The sequence below is a fragment of the Caloenas nicobarica genome, chromosome 15 (genome assembly GCF_036013445.1).
Source record: "Caloenas nicobarica isolate bCalNic1 chromosome 15, bCalNic1.hap1, whole genome shotgun sequence".
Classification (NCBI taxonomy): Eukaryota; Metazoa; Chordata; class Aves; order Columbiformes; family Columbidae; genus Caloenas; species Caloenas nicobarica.
In genome coordinates this window covers 6034257-6054024 of record NC_088259.1, presented here as the reverse complement: position 1 = coordinate 6054024, position 19768 = coordinate 6034257, and the positions used below count along the sequence as shown (strand labels likewise).

Here is a 19768-nt window from a genome sequence, read left to right as displayed (position 1 = left end):
AATCCAGAAATGTGGAACAAAAAAAAGGAAACAAGACATGACTGAACTTACAGCCTGAGCTTTTTGATTTGGAGGGATCAGAAAAATGTTTTGGATCTGCATCATGGCAGCAATTGTCAAAATCTCCTGGGAGCAGCCAAAATTTCCTGAGGAATAAGTAGAGAAATTCAGTAAAGGAAATCTTCCATTCAACTCACCCACATATAGAATAAAAAGGAAAAGAAGCAGAATATATTTTTATAGTATATACAAACTCCTGGATTTTCTTAGAATAACAGTGAATGTTTTTAATGGAAAACTTAACAGACAAGTGCGTTAGACGTATTAGAGTGTTAAATGTGTTAGAGTTATTATTTATTAGAGAGGTCCGTGAATTTAACCAATTATTTTCACTAAACACCATATCAAGATGAAGCACAGAGCTTGTTTCAAGCTTAGCAAGTGTCTAATACTACACTACAAGAGGCAGTGTCCTCTACTCATCACAAGACTATGAAGAAAACCTGATTTTTTTTTTCTCCTACCCGATTCCAGCAGCATCTTTGCAAACATGGGATTCAAAGGAAACTCTGCTATTCTCATCCCAAGAGGCTCTGTTAAACGGCAGTGCATGTCCAAACCTGCAGCATATTAATAAATGTAGCTGTGATACAGGCAAAACAGCACAGAAAGTCTTCTTTAAGAACATTATGTGTACTAAAGAGCAGAATTACGAGCTAAAAGATAACAAAGGCACCTGAGAGTTGTTGAATGTATATTAAACTTAGCTTAAAGGTACTCCTTAAGATCCATTTACTCGCTCATGGATCACGGTTTTGGGCAGTTTGTTTTTTGATTTTTTTTTCCAAACATACTTGAACACACAAGTTTCTCCATTTTGACCAATCTCCATCACTACTGCCAAGTATTTACAAAACCTGCAGTCGAAGTCAATGCAATGGCCAGAGTACCTATTAGCTGTTAGACTTCTGCATCTCCTTTTTAAGTATTTAGCAACATCTTTGTTCATGGGGATGGGAAGCAGGAGTCCTGATCAGAATAAAAAAGGGCATAATTATGGGACAGGCTTAACTGTAGCAACAGGCAGCACTGCTGGTAGGGTAGGGTGGCATTTTTCTGAGTCACATCTGCTTAGGTCATGGACAAAAATAATTTAACGTTAATGCAATCTAAACTAGAGATGTACAGCTGATGGAGATTCTCTCCAGTTTATTCTGCCTTGTGCATCAACAACTGAAGTGTCAGCAGTGTTCCAGCTGTAACCTTTCCACTGGAGATGGTTCGACCACTCGCTTTTCGATTCCCCGTTAGCACTAAGCAACCCTGCACGTTTCCCATTTTAGTCGTATGGCTTCAGTCAAACACCTGCAGTAAGGTTTACCCATGCAAACCACCGGCTCATGTTCTAATTCAGAGCGCTACACTGAAATTTGAGGGAACAATTTAAATGGAAAAGCATTTCATTCACAAGAGAACACAGGAAACAGAATTTAAAAAAAAACTAAAACAAAACCAAAACAGACACAGGAAACAATAAGAAGAAAAGAGCTTGCTAAGAAAGTCAGAAAAGAGAGAGAACTGAATGAGAAAACTGCAAGTTAGCCAAGTCATATGAGGTACGACAAGGAGAAAAGCTGCACAAAGGGACCAACGAGAGCCCAATACCAGGACTTTGGGGCACTGAGTGTTGCATAAATAACCAGAGCAGAGTGGACTGAGGAAACACAACTGGCCCACACATCATATAAACATATTATTCACCAAACGGCGCGGCAGCAAAAAAACACAGTGGTACTTCAGTTCCACAGGGAAAAGCAAAACCACAAATCAAGTCAAGGAAGGAGATCTGTAACTCACAGCAGCACATTGAAAACCACAGGTACCTCTGTCAAGTGTTTACTTTCCTCTATTATTTGATATGGTATCATCTCACTTGTTATGGCAATGTAGTAACTCACTCACCACACCCCTGCACTGCCCAACAAAACCTAATGGGTATTTCACAAAATGTCATAATATTTTCCTCAGAAACAGGTACAAATGGCAGCTTACATGAAATGATGAAGTAATATATTTAAACACAAAGTCACAGAAACTGCAAAAAAATAAGGTACAATAGCTTTCAGTTGACTAGTGCAATATGAGACATTGAAGCGTTACCACAATGAATAGCTTAGAATATGCTGTCTTTCATCTACAGAAAGATAACTGTGTTCCTAAGTAGCAAAAGGGAGAAATTACCATCTTTTTAACTTTCTGCAGGTTCATCGAGCCAAAATCTTTTGGCTTCTGCTGAATCCTACAAATCTCAATGCAATTTTGCATGGAGATATATATATATACACACACATATATATGTATACATATACATAGCTTGTGCACAGATGTCTTTGTAGCAGTAAGCCTGAATATACACAAAAGGCCTGCAATGGATATTAGTTTGGAAAAGGTAAAAGTTTCCTTGAAATAATCTTGGAAGCAAGACTGTATCCATATACACACGGGAAACTGGAGATCTTAGACAAAGATACTGCAAAGATTCTTACTGAACATGCTCAGGAGAGATTATTCAAGTACCATGGCACTGAAGTTTCAAGTAACAACCACTAGTATGTGACAGGCTGAGAGATTAAAACACTATTTCAAACTTAGGTAGAGTGGTTGTTTCTGATAGATGACAATTTACAAACAAATCTCCAACAAAATCTTGGATGTGAAATAAAGCTAAAAATAAAGCCACTTTTTACTCTCTTATTTACCTCCTAAATTATGCTTAAAAGCAATAAACTCCAGCTCAGACTTTCAAAGGGGCATCAAAGGAGAAGGCTGAGAAGAGACACTCTTGATGTAATCAGCTTGCATCACTGTAAAAATAAGCAGTCTAAAAACAGCCGTGTGTTTACTCAACAGAACTATCTCAACCTTAAGCGTGTCTGCTCTGCACGAGTTTCTCTGTTGGCACCGCATTGGCACAACAGGGTCCTGACCCTAAACTGCACATTTGCATGTTATTGCAATGCAAATGATGAAATACATGTTCATACTTGCATAAGAGAAATGAAATCCTTACCGCACCTGCAAACACTTGGGCAGCTTCGTCTCTGCAACTTATATAAAATCTCCATAATAAACCACCTGAAACCTTAAACTTCAGCAAAAATTGAAGAGCGAATCCGTGTATCGCACACATTTCTTAAACCCCAACATCAGCACTTCTCTGCTTTCCTACAAAAGCTGGGCAGCCAAGAGAGTAACAGCTCTGGACTTTGCTGTGAAGCTACCACAAGCAGAACACTTTTGCCAAGACATCAAACAGCTAATCAGAGAGTTTATTGACCTTTCCTCTCCATTTCCCCAAGGCGGTTTTGGCTGTGAATTCATCCTCGCAACATGCTTCTGAGCCAGTGTGAAGGTCCTCGTTCCAAGCTGGAAACGGCTGCCAAGAACTGAGTGCATGAAGTGAAACTCTCCTTTGCAAGATGGAATGGAACCAGCACAGAGCGAAACCCTGCCAAGCAGAGTTACAGCTCCACGGGAGTCAGGGGAGTGCAGGCTGCCCCAAGTTACAACACAGCACTTGTAAGTGCTGTAAAAACAGCCACAAACCTCTGGAAGTTTCCAAAACTTACACAGTCTCCTTTACACTACCCTCTTCCTCACATTTACCTTATGGAGCAGATTGCTGTTAACTTTGAATTAACTACAAACACGGAGTTCAAGTCAAACAGAATTTCATTTTGATTACTTGTTCTTGTGTCAAGTTTCTGTTTTAAGTGTGTTACATTCAAAGAGATTAAACAGCTGTCAAAAAAAAAACCCAAAACAACAAAAATGTAACAGTTCTTCCTATAAACAAAATTAGACAGCATGCATTCCACTCACCACAACAAAAAGGAATTGAAAACTGTGTATAAAAATATTCCTACAGTGCGCTTGGAGTGTTAGAGGTATGCAACAGCAGCATAATGAATAAAACCAAAATGAACACATGTAGAATCATAGAATCTCTCAAGCTAGAAGGGAGCCATAAGGACAATCAAGTCCAACTCACTGCTCCTCACAGAACTACCTAAAACTAAACTATATGACTATGAGCATTGTTCAGACTCTACTGAATTTCAGAACAAGCTGTTATTAGCAATTCAGAGAGCATAATAAAAAAAAAATCTATTAAGTAGCTAAACAATAAAAAAGTACTTTGAATTGTGCTCTCAGGGTCTCTTAGACTAGCTTTTTCTTCTTTCATTAGAAATTTGTGTGTATCTGTTCATTTGTTCATGATTTTTCTTTTCATAACTCCTGTAACATAACTCTAAATAAAGCAAAGCATGACGTTCTTACCTCCTAAAGCATACAGCAATTCTAGAGCTTGCACCATTGACTGTGCAGGAGGTGGCTGTGAAGAAAAAATGTGCATTGTTTAAAGTTATCATCATACAACACACAAGTTTTCGTAAAAATTCTTAGATCTTCCTTTTTTGCAACTACCTACCTACCTACCTTTCGACTTATGCGAAATGAGGAAAGAGCTCTCGGACTCTCCCTGTCACCCTTCCCCTTATGACGCTCTCAAGACCCGAGCCAGAAAAGCTGCACTTGCTTTGTCCAACGGTGATGCCAGCCATGATCAGAACAACTACTTAACTTTCTCTTCTAATGCTGCCACACTTGTCTTTCACATCAATACGAGAGTAGCTAGAAACTTTACAGAAAGCAAATCTAAAAATTGGTACTGCTCTTTTTAACAAGACAGACAAGCAGAGGTTTAGTTCTGTAGGTAACATTTTTTCTCCTTTTTCTTCATAAATTCAGTGCAAAGGGACTACAGTTATAGTTTTGCTGAATCTCAGAGTTTGCATTTCTAGGCCTTTCTCAACTTCAACACTTCTAACAGCAAACTCTAGAACACAATCATCGTTTTTAAGTTGTCACACATATTACTTGCACCAGCTGAATCCCCAAAACATACTTTGCTACCTGACAGCGGGCCACGAGTTACACTTCCCAAATTAACAGGGCAATGGTGACTGGTTAGTGGTTCCGTGGGTTATCAGCAAGTCATCTACTGATCTTTCTTCATGGCAAAGAAAGAAGAGAGACTTTACAGCCCAGGACTCACCGAAAGGAAGGGGAACCTGAGCACGTTGTCAATTCCTAGAGCCTTGAGCTGCAGGATGACCGGAGCGAGGTTACTGCGCTGCATCTCGGGGACAGTGGACTTGGGCAGCTTCTCAAAGTCCTCCTCTGCGGTGGGAAAAAACAAAGCAATTTGGGGCCGAGCTTCAACTCCCACTCTGGGCACTCAACATGATAGAGTCACACCCATTGCAAGTGTAAATTATTGAGTATGAACACTGAACAGGTGTTAAAATTACTCTAACTCAAAGACGATCTTTCTCCAATTGCTATATTTTAAGGTGCTTCAATTTAAATAGAAAATTCAATGTTTTTGGCTACACTGCTGATTCTGTAGTTGATCCCCCTGTATTTCGATTTGAAGTGTTATAAATTCTTCACAGAAATCTGGAAATGCTTTGCTTCTCTTCTGTATAATATTTTTATAGAAAATAAAAGGGTGGAATACTACAAAAAAAGCATTTTTTTTAAGAAGAGACAAGGAAAAGTTCAAAACCAGCATGCTTTCAGTATAAGAACACTATTCTTAGTAACTACTCAAACAAAACAAGGTTTAAAAAGCATATTTAAAATAAAGCCTGAGGACTGAAAATCAATTTATTTAACAACAACTTTCTAAAGGCACGTTCACTATAAAGTCTAAGTTTGGAAAGACATTTCATACAAGGCCAAAATCCCTGCACCTTCCATTAACCAGCTCTGCAGTAAAGAAAAAGGCACACACAACCCTATGTTAATCTAAAACTCCAAATCAAGACGAGAAATACATTTTCAACTGAATTATTTCCATTTCTAGGGAGAACCCTCCTCTGTCTCTGACCCATCTCAGACATTCCTAAGACAAAGACAGTGTAAGTTCTCTCTCCTTTTGTCCACTCAGTGCACCACCTTCTTTTTTCTTTTTCTCCTTTAAAATGTTTCTTAGAGTACTCATTAGGTCAGCGCTTGAGCATGCAAAAATAACTTCAGTGTGGTCATGGCTTCTTCAGCAAAATACTTAAAATCTGTGTGACCTTGGTATATTACGCAGCAGACATTCTCCCTTGATTCTTATGGGACACAAGAATTTAGCGAATAAATCATGTCTCTGTTTAACGTGGTACCTGCTGGCAAGCACACACACATTTTAAAAGAATATGCGTGATCTCTCAAGGTCTCAAAGCTCCAGTAAAACTAGAGGGAACCTGAGGCACACAAGCAATGACAGTGTTCAACTGCAATGCCTTTTCTCATAGAACAGCAGAGAACAGGACAGCTGGATTGCGGCTTTCTGCACACTATCGGGTGGCCAACAGATTTATTTGTAACAGTAATTTCTGTACAGCGCCAGGGTCATGGATTCAAGAGAAGCATTTGGGGTTGACACCTACTCCTGCGAAAAACGGGACACAAAGGCATTTTCCCTTAGTTACCTAAAGGATTTCCAGAGTCCTTTGTTAGAAGAGAGAGCATCATAGGTGGGTATTAGAAATGGAAGCAACTGCTCAGAAATTAAGAGCATAAAAAGATAAACTTATTAGCAGACTCGACAGAGCTGCATTAACATTACAGGTTTGCAATTGCTGACAACTTCGCAGCACCTAATCAGCCCAGTTTGTGTTTGCTTCTTTAAAGCATTCAGTGTCCAATGCTTGGCACATATGAACAATGTATTTCTAAATAAGTCAGAGGAATAATGAAGGGAAATTTCTATCACCGAGAGAAAAAAAAGACAGTTTTGCTCAACTTCATCTAATACTAGAACCGCTGTAAAACCAAACGCAATTTGCACCAGCAAGTTCACCTTCCCTACACATCAAATTACTGACCTGTATAAAGTCTGTAACATTTGCCAGAGCGGTTCCGTCCTGCGCGCCCTGCTCTCTGATTAGCCGAAGCTTTAGATACCGGTACCACCACGAGGCATTCGATGGCTGTTTTGGGGTTATAGGCCCGAAGCTTCACAAAACCACAATCAATGACAAACGCAATTCCGTGGATTGTGATGGAGGTCTCAGCAATGTTGGTGGCTACTATCACCTACGGATACAGACACAACGAGGACACTGTGAGCTCCCTGATCTCAATTAAATGATCACGCACCAGCATGAGTGCACCAAGACTCCGTACAAGCCACGTGAAAGATCTCAGGTGTGACAGCTCCAGCAGCCACGCTCTGGAGTACAAAAGGTTACAGAACCTGCAGCAGAAAGAGCTCGTCAGCTTGAAGTAAGTCCAGTTTTTACAGCTTCACAGTCACTTTCTTATTCAAATTTATTCTCTCTTCATAGAAGTAGAAGAACTTGGCAGCATTTGCAGAGAAAACCATTGGCAGTGTTTGCAAAGAAAAACGTTGACTGTAAATCAAACGTTCTTATGTAGTGAACTAAAAAGATAGTTTTTCTGCTTCTCAGTTATATTGAAGTGTTACTTGTAACACTGAAATGGGGCAGGGGAGAGCAGAGGAACAGAGTCCATTAAGCGTTCCATGTTCAGTATTCCTGCAGAGATATATGCATGTCCTAAAATACTGGAAAATAATTGTTCCCAGATGACAGAGGGAAAATTAATCCTTATTTCACCTGAAATTAAAAAAGTAAATCTTGGAAGTTCATTACAGAGTCACAGAATGGTTGGGGTTGGAAGGGACCTCTGGAGATCATCTAGTCCAACCCATTGACTTATGTCATATCCTGGAGAGATAAGAAGTATTTATACTCAACATTCTCCAACACCAGATGAACATTTTTACTTTTTAGACTCCAGTAGGCACAAGAATCATAACAAGTCACCCCTGTGCACTTCTGTCCGCTTATCTCAGCCCCAAAACAGGCTCTGCCTAAGTAGAAAGCACTAATCATAACCAATTATACAGATCTGTGACATTAAATATCCAAACAAGACTTGCAGAAGTCAAACCAAAACTTCTTTCTAACAAAATCAAGCAAGCTTTAACTTGTTTCTTAGGTGAAAATACAGCACTTAATGCACTCGGTCACTATTTTTCCATCACCGGTGGAAAACAGCCACAGACACTTAAGTCACAAAACGATAAAACCAGATAAAAGTAGAAGACTTCAGAGTATAAGAAGCTGCAACTGGATGTAGCCAAATACAGGTGGTACAAAGACTCTTAAAAATTGAGAAGCTGATGAGGTAGACGGGAGTTTGAATGACAGGTCTAGGACTGATCAAAGATGAAAAGGGAACCCAGGGAACGTGTTCTCGGTTCACAGTCTGAAAACTGATGGGCAGCGTTAGGAGATGCAGAAAGTCTCCCTTGGGAAGCGTTTGCAAGAGTCTCATGATGTGAACCTGATATATTCAACCTGTATAACGCAGTCACTCTTCTGGGTGGTAGAAATTGAGGTATTTGCAACAGCCTTACCTTCCGGACACTGTGAGAAACTCTCTCAAACACTTTCATTTGGTCAGGAGAAGGCAGCCCCGCATACATGGGGAGAACACGGAGATGCTTTTTCATTCCAGTGCGAGAAAGGGCTCGAGCCTGTTCTATGAGCATTGAAACAACAGTCTCCACTTCCTCCTAGAGCCAGAGCAAGACAGTGGACAGAATGAGCGGGGTTTCACTTTAGTATCACGTAGATGTCACCAACATACAAAAAAAGGCATAAAAATAATCCCAGTATAATTTTAGTTGTTCAAACTCCAGGATGTTTTGACTAGCTCTCTCAATTTTGTAATATTCTTACGTAAATTGCTATTCATACTAAATACAGATGTATGTTCACTGCTATTTGAGACGATGTCACAAATACATGAGAAAAATCACAAGGGAAGGACTGAACAAAATTCAGGAGGAAGCAGGAGTGTTTTCCCATGTGCATCAACTTGTGAGAGCAAAACGGAAGCAAATCTATTTTGACTGTGTAGAATGCAGCGAGTCTTGATCAGGAATGACACAGGAACAGTATTAAAAGTTATTGCTCCACTTCACATTTGATCTCTGATCAACTATGGCACCTCACTCTTAAAAACCAGACAACAATGTTCAGACATCACCTTGTCAGATACCCAGTTCACTCTTTCAAAGTCGAATTCAGAATAGGGATGAAGAATTTATTCTGAAAATCTGCCAGACGTTATTGATGCTGTTCAAGGTAGCTCCTCACTGGAAAAATTATAAACTACCTCCCATTTACTCTTCATGGCTGCAAAGTATGCTGACAGGCATAAATACAACAGAAAAGTAAATTTTTGTCTCACAGTAATTTGTTTTTCTGTCAAAGACTTCAGATATTAAGCCTAACAAATGTAAATTCCATTTACCTTAACTATTAATGATGATTCACTGTCAACTTTGTAGGTGTGACTAGCATGAAAAAAAAAAAATCACATACTGTTCCACTTATTAACAAGGCCAACAGCATACAGCATTGAATGACAAAAACTATCATACATCACTAGCTTTGACAAATCAAGACCATAATTACATTTTTCTAGAAGTCCTCCAGACTGGCCTAATTCTGCTCCCAGCAATGCAGAAATATTTGTAATCTTTAATGACATTTAAGTAAACACAGCTAGGGAAAGCAGGAGTCTGAGGCGGCTTCACGAAGCCCACAATACAGCACTGTAAAGCAAAAAAAAACCCCCAAACAAACCCAACAATTGCTTATGTCTGTACCTGGCCAGTTAAAAATGCCAGTATATCACCATCGTTCTCCATCTGGTGAATTTTCATTGCAGTTTCCACAGTTGATTTTATATAGTCTGGAACAGGACTATGGGGAGAGAAAATGGCAGACATTAGGAGAGAAATAGGTACAGATGCCTCACTTGCACACAGAACAAAGAGAGAACCAGCTTTTGGACACTATATATCAGCCATACCACATTTAGTTCATCGTGCATCCTTGGGAATCAGTCTTCACCAATTAATTGGTTTGCTTTACACTACAGTAAGCTTCAAAACATGTCCGCTGCTATAAGCAATATCCAAATGTTTCCCAAATGGAATGTCACACCTCTGTACCATTGGCTGGGGAATTTTTGAGTTCCAACCTAGACAAAGTGATACCACAGTTGCACAGTCTCCTGGTCACCACTGACGAGATCAAACACACCTCTGTATGTAGAAGATGTCCACTGGAAATGTTCTCCCCTCCACGGTGAGGATGACACTGGTATCTTTGCTGGGGTCACCGGTATCGTTTTGATTAAAGTAATCCCTGAATTTCTACGTTAAAATAAAAACAAACACTTTCAGTTTGATACTTCAAAGAATTGTGGGAGAAACTTAAAGACATGAAGAAGTTAAATTCCTACTATTTGGATGTTTTCTTCATGTATTTGACAGTTCCAATCTAAAAATGTTAAAGTTTGATTTCACTGCCTTCTGTTCTGTCTGGGTTCAGGCATTTAGCACAAATACAGTCTTGCATGTTTATTACTTTGAGAAGCAAAGATTGAAAAGAGGTAACGAAATTAGTTAGATCAGCTGATACAGTAGCAAAAAGCAGATATATAAACTTTTTATTGGATCTATAACATCAGCAAAGTCAAAACTAAGAAGAACTTAGAAATGATTGGTTCTAAAAGTTTTGGGTAGGGCTTGCATAGTCTCATCCATTTTTGGATAAGTAAATTTTACAGCTCTTACTGAACACCAAGATGTCACTTTGTAAAAGTTGATTTATGTAAATTTTTGATTTATGCATTGTGAGACACCTTCATGAATTTAGATTTATTGCCATTAAGTATTTTAAATTCGTAACAGCAAAAGAATGAACATTAAGAACCCAAATAATCCATCTCAACTGTTACGACCACTATAGACATACCATAAACTTTCTTTAACTTATTTTTACATTATCTGTAAACTACTTTAAACGTGTGATTTCTGGCAGTTAAAATTTTGCAAAGGCAAAATATTATAATGATAACTAATATAACGTACAGAACACATAGTAGTGGAAGTACTACCAAAGCACAGCAAAGTATCGAGATTTACAGCATATGACACTTGCCACTAAAAGAAATTTCAGTACTCCTCCAACTTCAGTGCAGGATGCAAGCTCTCACCAGCACATCTCATGAAGGACACGGTGAAGTTAGAAAAGTCCACAGAAAAGCAATGAACTTGAGAAAGGAAATGGAGGAGCTGCCTTAGGAGGAGAGACTGAAAAGGCTGGGGCTTTGCTTGGGGAGCAGAAGGTTGAGATAAATGTAAAAACGGTTTTGTTTTCTGCTGTGTATTTGGGGCTTTTTGTTTGATTTTGTTGTCTGTGTTTTTTGCTTTGTCATTTTGTTTTTGTTTCAAAAAAATCCCACACTACTAGAACTAGGAGGTCCTTAATGAAACTAGCATGTTTAAAAGAGATTAAATAAAGTACTTCATTATACAGCAGGTGGCAAACTTCTAAAATTTTCTCTCCCATGGTGTCCTGGAGACTTACAGCTTCGACAAGCAGATTCGAAGAGAAATGAACAAACAGCAGGTCCATAAACACACGCTAGAAGGAAACAGCAGGAATGTGCTGTCTAATAGCTCGATTACAACCACTGCAGATGTTGAAGCAGCTCCTAGAGAACAGACCCACAGCATGTGGACAGGCTCATATCCTCTCCCTAAACAGCATCTCCTATTGCTGCTGCTACGGACAGAATACAGGGCTGGATGACCCACTGCGCTGATCTAGGAGAGCATTTCTTCTGCTCCTACTCGAAATTAAATTAATGATGTTTTTAGTAAGTTACGTAAGTTTCCCCAGGCCATAAGTCAATCAGGGAACTAGTGAGATCTCACTGAAATTAAATCCACTCATTTAACATATATTTACTGGTCTATGGTTGTCTCAGATTATTGCTATCAGCAAAGCTGAGCTCAAGCACTGTCTCTCACTAGAATAGATTAAGCCAAGAGAATATGTTTTTATACAATACCAATAAGAGGTAAAAAGGCATAAATATAAGAAAAGCAGATTAACATTTAAATTCACTTCCAAAAAAGTTTGCTAATACAAAGTGAAAACCAAACACAGCAACTCAAGTACAGCAGATTTTTTCCATGCACTCCCTCCTCTCCTCTTCACCTCTTCAACAGCAGCAACGCTTCCCAGGAAGGCAGCGGCACAGAGGACAAGCTGTCCATAAATAGAGCTGGAGCTGCCACCTAAGGTCACTTCATTTCAAACCAAATCTGTGAGCCATACCTCTGCATCCAAGGTGGCTGAAGCCACGATCAGTCGAAGATCTCCACGCTTCTTTTGGACCTAGGAGAGAGACCAAGAACATCCAGAGTAAAAACTGTTTGCTGAGATACAAGGCTAGAACCAAATTTTAGAGCATGCAGATTACCAGTCACTTCTCTTTAAAAAATGCTCTGAAACTGCAAGACAGCTGATGAACTGAAGTACCCACATCGCTCCACAGATCTAACAACCTGATGATTGTTTGGAATTTTACATATTCATTTTAAGGGCATTGAGTCTGTAATCATTACAGCTTACTCCTAATTTCTGGTGGGAGTCAGATCTCTTGTAGGTTGAAAGTCAACAACCCCTAGCAGATCACTTCAGCAATCAGCAGCGGCAGAATGAAAAATATCTTTTTGCTAATATCATCTAAGGAGAAATTTCAGCATCAGGGAGAGGAAACAGAGGATCCTGAGTGTCAGATATCTAAAGTAAATAGTTGGGTATGTACAAGAGGCTACAGGATAAATGAGGAACTGGAGAACACTCTCTCTCAAATGAGTTCACTAATCAACCACCAGGATCAGAAGTTTAATGGAAAAGATGAAAATGAAAACAGTTACAGAGAACATAAAAAAAACCCCACACCTTTTTTAGTAAGCCAATGGCAATATCTGTATAAAGAGTCCTTTCATGGGCTTCATCCAGCATGAGGACACTGTGAATAAAGCAGAAAGATAAGATTTCAGAAATGGTCTGAGTGACACTAGAATCAGTGTCTTCCTGTCTTCTAAAAATATAATTATTTGAAATCTGCCACTGGGCTATTACCGTTTACATCCACTTAGAAAACTGTGGAAACTAAAAATAGCACAGCAACGAAGCAGGGAGGAAAATGTAGATAACATCGTGTGTGATAAAATGACACTATTCTTGATTCAGGTTAGCTTTTAGAAAGCTTTGGAAAGCTTTTTGGTTAGCTTTTGGAAAGCTTTTTTTCGTATCTTTTGGTATTCAGTTCATAACAAACACACCTCAGTTGCTTTCCGAATTACACTTCAGCAAGCATTCACTCCATGTTTCCTTACCTGTATCTTGTTAATAAAGGATCAGCCATCATCTCCCTCACCAGCATACCATCAGTTAGAAACTACAAGTGAATGCAAAGAAAAATGTAAAAACATCCCTAACAGGTAGCCTTGATTACCCATGTGTTTTTAAGATGATTTTCTAGGCTTTTGCCTAAATTTTTCGTTGCCTTTAATTTTTTAAAGACTATTAAATTGATCTGTTTTCAGCTATGGAAGCCAAATATGTATTTCTGAGCGCCAGCCCAGAGATAAGCAGAGTGACTGCTTTTTAATCAGTACTGAATTTTTAAAAATTAGTTATTTTTGTATTTAAAAAAAATAACAGATTAGCAGCACTGGAACATGGCAATAGAAGCTTCTTCACTCTTGCCTGTCAAATGGCTAAATCTGCTCTACCAATAACCTCCTGTGTGTCAATCCGGTCTTGACCCTCTCAAAGAGGCTACCTAATATCTATCACACACTTCAGATCAGAACACAAACCTTAACATTTCAACAAAATGCAACATTTTAATTTAGTACTTTCTTCCTACTAGCCAGGGGAAAGCCACCAGTAGTCTGACCTGGGACTTTGGCCGTAGCCTCGAACTGTGCAAGAACTGGTATGCAAGGTAAAAATCTCCAAATTTTCAAGCCCCACCCCCCCAAAAAAAAAATTCAGCTGCATTTAATGAACAAATATCTCAATTTCTTTCACTTTAAAAGGGCTACTAGCCTCAGAAGAAAAATAAAGTAAATCTTCTCAATCATCATCATTGCTCTTCCAGAATAACTAAAGAAAACTCGTCTGTACACAACAAAGGCAACACTAATATTGCTCACAGCTGCACAGCTTACTATTTAATCTACATCAAATTACTCTCAACTAGCCTACTCATTTTGTGTTTTATCTGCATTTTTAATCAAAATCTATTTTTAGGGTACCGAGGATACTTCAGCTGTGATTCACTGCAGCCTTCCACTATGACTTTGAGTGAAATATCAGGTCACAGTACCACTGTACTAATATCTGGCCAAGACTGCCTTGAAAATCTCCTTTAGTTTTAAATCCTGGCTGCCAGACTAGCAGAATAGAATATACTTCTTTTATTAAGGGCTGAGTAGCCACAGCCATTTCAAGCACACTTTTGGGGTACCCAGCTAGAAAACTGAAATGCTATCTATTCTCTTCAGCAGGCATCGCAAGCTCTCAATAATTTTGCAAAAGTACTTGAGGAGTTTCAGTTAACCCTTTCAGAGTAACCACACGCTGTTCATGCTTCACCTTAATTCTTGTAGCCTGTGGATCCGTGCAGTCATCAAAGCGAATACAATATCCAACTTCATGACCCAACACTGCGCCTCTTTCATCAGCAACTCGGCCTGCAACCTGAGAAAAGAGATTCTATAAACAAGAGACGGCTCACAGCACACTTCTGCGTTGTATCCTCATTTTGTATGTAGGGAACTGGCATCAAATCAGGAACAGAGCGAGTGCTTCCAAGGAATTATTTGTTCTTGCTCAAACACAAAATCCTGTTTGACATAACAGCACGTACGGAACATACAAGCGGTAAATACTTTTAAAATGTTTTAGCGTAACTTAATAAATCTGTTTCACGCCGTTTCTCCTCAGGAAAGCTACCGAGGTACCTTTCTGTGACAAGTACTCTGAGAGACCTACAGAGACAGCCACTGAACCAGCCACAACTCATTCCCAAAAAGGGAACGAGTACAGGTATACAGCATGCAGGAAAAAGTTACCAGTTAAGCTGATCTGTCCCTCAACTTACTCAGACTTTTTTTTTTTTTAATTAAGATGTTACTGTACTTTTCATAATACAGAATCTTCTGTTCAGAAAACAGACAGAGAACTGGTAGAATAAGCAAAAGCAGCAACAATTTTTGGACAGTATTACCCTGCACCAGTTTTAAGTCAATAGCTCCTTTAGCTAAAAACCTTGAGTTATTCAGACTTATTCTACAGAACATTAGTCATTATCAGGCCATGGTTTCAGTGAACTACAAAGACATGTAACAGCTAAAGACACAACTCCAAAATACACACATTAGTCCACGTAGAATTCCAAGAGGAAGCTACTTTCAGTCATTTGAGTGACACTGAACCACGCTGACAGGCAGTGAACTCATGATTTTACTTGGAATCTCATCACTCCACTTTCAGCCTAAGCATTCAGGATAACCGTCAGTCTGGGTAATGCAAGCAGAAGTTCAGGAATTTCTAAACTATGCCTTATGCCTCTGCAACTACCCCTCCTTACTTCTGACAACTCACATCCTCCAAATGAGAAAGCAGATAAGCACACCAGTTAAAATAAAATATCACTTTCAGTTCAAGACAAAGCAACAAATCACCAACTATCTCTCTCATCTCCCTGCAACAGCCATACAGTGCAGGCAGTTTACAACAACATTCTCAAAGAAAAATCCTACGGTGTCTGTGTACTAAGCCCTAATTTAGTAACCTTTTTATTTTAGGCTTAAAAATAATGTGTTAAGACATGAAAGAGAAAAGAGAAGAAATCATTGCAGCATACACAACATGTGTAGAACTGTGCACTGTCAGCTGGATGTCTTGTGAAGGAGAAGAGGGAGGACACTGCAGGCACAGGATGCAGATCACTGCTAGCGACAGTTTCCTTAAGCCCGTTGGATCCACTCAAAGAACGCCGGATGAGAAGAAAGAGCACATTGTACGGCTGCTTATCTACGACATTTTTACCAGAGGCATAAGCTGATTCATTGCAGATACAGTTTAATACATTACAAAGAACAAGTAAAACAAGGGTTACAAAGAGGCACCTCAGCTTTCTGTACAAAAAGAATCTGCAGCAGAAACTTCAGCCCAGAGTCAGTGTTTGGCAGCAGTTATGAAGACAAGGAGCACTGGATGCTTTCTGTACAGACTATAACTGAAGAGTACCAGTTGTTGCCCTCAGCATCTCCTTTCCTTCCTCTCACAGTACATCCAGCTGATGTTATGTTCTCCTAGATATATCTAAAAAGATTTCTCACAATAAAATTGTTCCTTCTTTTCCCCAACACTCTTACAAGGGGAAACAAACAAAAAAACCCCATCATTCCACAACAACAACAAAAGTACAGAAAAAGGATTCGAAAAAACTATGTATGAATTGCTAAAAAGAGCAATTTTCTTCCACTGGCTCTGCTGCTGTACACAGGTTTCCATCACTACTTTACTTTGTGGAAGAAGTTAAGAGTCACGCAAGCACAGTTCCAGTCCACAGTCAACCACAGCTCGACCCTGCGCAGCCCTCACTTCTGCACACAGTTCTGCTGACACCACCCAATTCTATTTCAAAGCTTCGACATCTGCAATTCTGGACTTGGAATATTTGGCAAGACCTACTAATCAGGTTGAATTCAGCATACAGTACCAGCAATTCTGTGAGGAAGATAAGCAGAAATGTCTATTCATTCAGGAGCTCATGCAGTTGTGATTCCTGCTATTCAGCAAAACCTGCTAATAAACTGGAGGTTATAACGAGAACAAACCAGGAAAATTTGGACATGGAGAAACTCACTGAAACGGCAGCAACCCGACGAGGCTGTGTCACTCCGACAACTCTTCCCTCAGCTGTCCAGCCAGCTTCCGCCAGGTACTGCAAACAAATAGTGCGGGTAAGAAATTAATTGGTCATGTGGTGACTATAGCAAGGTGTCAGTTTTCTGCACCACGGGCTTTTTCCTGGTTCTGCACTAACTGATGCATGACCCTGGGCAAATCAGTTACTTAGAGGTTTTGTGCATTATTAATTCCACCATTAAAACTACCAAGTACAATACCTACTTCCTGAACACATAAGCTTTCTGAAAACATCTAAAAGCAGTTCTTTGGGTCTCAGGTATTTCGAACTACTTCATTTCTTCCTCTTCTTTCCTTTACTTTATAACCCCTTTAAGAAAAAAGCTGAACAGCACAAGTCCTGCACACTCGCACTGAAGTAGATGACATTCATCATTAGTCTGTGATTTTTTTAAACTAAAATTAAGACCTAACTTTGAAATATTCTCGGACTTTTCTCATTCCTGTCACAAAAGAGGAAATTAAAAAAAACCAAAACCCACAACCGACCAAACAAAAAACAAAACAAAACCCAAACACACAAAACCAAACCATCCAACCAAAAAACACACCAGAAAAAACCCCACGATATTCCAAACATTTCCAAGAGGAAAGCTCGTAAGAAAAGTGTACCTTTTTTCCATCTTAAAAACATATTCTCAACAAAATTTTAAACATTATTCTGATGGAGTAACAAACGCCTACTGTAGCACAGTGACTACTATTTGTACCAGCATAAACTTATTTGTGTGGTCCTTTCCTGTAGTGGAAGAAGGTTTTATATTACAGATCTAGCAGCTCCTCCTATCCAATAGGAAGCTGCCTATTTGTCTCCTTTCAGTCACACACACGAGCACAGGTGAATTCCATTCTCCCAGTTCTGGGTCGCTGGTTTAATGTTTCATGGAGAATCCCCTGATTTCACCAAGTTAAACAGACACTTACTTGTGGAATCTGCGTTGATTTCCCACAACCTGTTTCCCCAACAATCACCAGAGTTTGATAGTTCTCCACTAGATAAAGTATGTGATTTCTTAGCTGAAAGAGAACATTTAAGTATCAAAATCAGATGTGTATAAAAATAAGAAAATCATTTAAATGACAATATTTACATATCTAACAGACACAGTAAATTCCTTTTACATGGAGTTTACCGCCAAAAGCTAAACAGTTCTTTAAAATCTATAAATGACATGTACAAGATATAGTAATTAACATAAATTTACAAAGCCTGTAAAACTATCAGTAACAGTTGTCAAACAGGACAATCAATTCCAACAAATAAAGAGAGCAAGGTCATAAAAATTATTGGTTTATGCTGTAAAGTGATTCTATACTGCTCTTTCAAAGAAAGACATAAGAGCCAGACATCACGCAACAGATTTAATATATCAAAAAGAACTTCGGTACCTTAAAAACAGGCAGCTTTTGTCTTTGTTGCTCAATAGAAAGGGAAGCATAAGGATTATAGATGACGGTTACGCCACTACTCTCAGCAGGACTCTGTCTCTCCTCTGAGACACTGGCACCAGGACTTTCCGTGCCTACGTGACATAATTCATTTTAACTGGAAGAACACATTTCTGCCTAGTGTATCACGATACACGCAAAATAAATATGTTCCTTACAAGGAGGAATCACGAGTCACAGCTTATATCAAAAGACTAGTGCTTCTATGAAAAGAATCAAAATATTAACTAACAGTAAACATGCAGAAATTATTTCAAACAAAATATATGTCTCCTGCTGGTTAATGAAAAATAAATATCTAATGTAAGTATTTGATTTTTTAAAAGATGGCAAAGGAGGAAAAAAGCATATAGGAAAAATATACAGCACAATCTTGGGAACTTTCTTCTTCTGTGCAATTGTTCAGATACAGCTTCAATATCCTTCTCAGAAGTATGTCCATGGGTTTTAAGGCAGCCAGTCAGATGTAACAGAACTTCCCTTGACTAATATCAACTGTATAAACGTTCAACCGTGCCCGCTTATGAGATATGTCACTCACTTTAGATCTGAATTTACCTCAGTAACAGAAACTTTATTTATTCCTGCTGCACGTTACCATAAAACTCCTGACGACCGAAAATGCTGAATCATGCAAGTGAACTAGAAACAAAAACTCATCTCAATAACAGAATGTATCATCTCTAGCTGCAGAAACAACTGGGAAACTCTGAGAGCAAGAGGAGGATTCCCCCATTTTGTAGGATTTGCTTGTTTGGGCTTTAAACTTTTTCCACTGTTTAAAACCAGTTAGTCCCTATTCAAAGCTGCCAAGCAAGTTTTATAGCAAATTGATCCAATTTTAAGAATGATTAGCAATGATTCCAATAACTATTCACTCCCCAGGACAGATGTGGAAGTTAAGAATCAGGAACTTGAATATCTGGATCTTAACAAATCAACAGAGTTAACAGATATTGCTTGTCATGACCCACTGATTTTCCTTCATTTTCTATGTTTTTTTATTTATTTTTTTAATACTCTACTATCAACATATTACCCCATATATATATACATATTGTACATGCACACATATTATCGTAATATTCAAATGATTAACAAGCTGTTTGCTAAACTAATCTTGACTCTGGAACAGCTTTGCAAACCACAGCATACCACAACACAGTGATCAGTTAAAACAAAACAAAACAAAAAACAAAACTAAACTCAGACTCACCAAGCTCCCCTTTGGGACAAGTGAATGGGAAGGTAATAACAAGTGCCCAAAGCCCGAAGGAGCCATCACGGAGTCACAGCCCAGCAGAGGCTGGAAGGAGCCTCTGGAGACCTTCGAGTCCCTGCTCTGGATT

At 39.0% G+C, this 19768-nt stretch overlaps 1 protein-coding gene across 2 annotated transcripts in view; it reads right to left on the bottom strand.

Moving 5' to 3' along the window:
- DHX35 (DEAH-box helicase 35) overlaps nt 1-19768 on the bottom strand; it is a 30702-nt gene that overhangs the window by 9739 nt on the left and 1195 nt on the right. For both annotated transcript variants that reach the window (XM_065645562.1, XM_065645563.1), the window contains exons 2-16: nt 18360-18493; nt 17895-17987; nt 16909-16986; nt 14628-14732; nt 13361-13422; nt 12921-12990; nt 12291-12350; nt 10203-10315; nt 9764-9860; nt 8504-8662; nt 6945-7155; nt 5120-5244; nt 4342-4396; nt 525-620; nt 52-146 (exon numbers count right to left, since the gene is read on the bottom strand). In XM_065645562.1, coding sequence (XP_065501634.1) covers nt 52-146; nt 525-620; nt 4342-4396; nt 5120-5244; nt 6945-7155; nt 8504-8662; nt 9764-9860; nt 10203-10315; nt 12291-12350; nt 12921-12990; nt 13361-13422; nt 14628-14732; nt 16909-16986; nt 17895-17987; nt 18360-18493 — 1553 coding nt within the window. The remainder of the gene's footprint in view (nt 1-51; nt 147-524; nt 621-4341; nt 4397-5119; nt 5245-6944; nt 7156-8503; nt 8663-9763; nt 9861-10202; nt 10316-12290; nt 12351-12920; nt 12991-13360; nt 13423-14627; nt 14733-16908; nt 16987-17894; nt 17988-18359; nt 18494-19768) is intronic.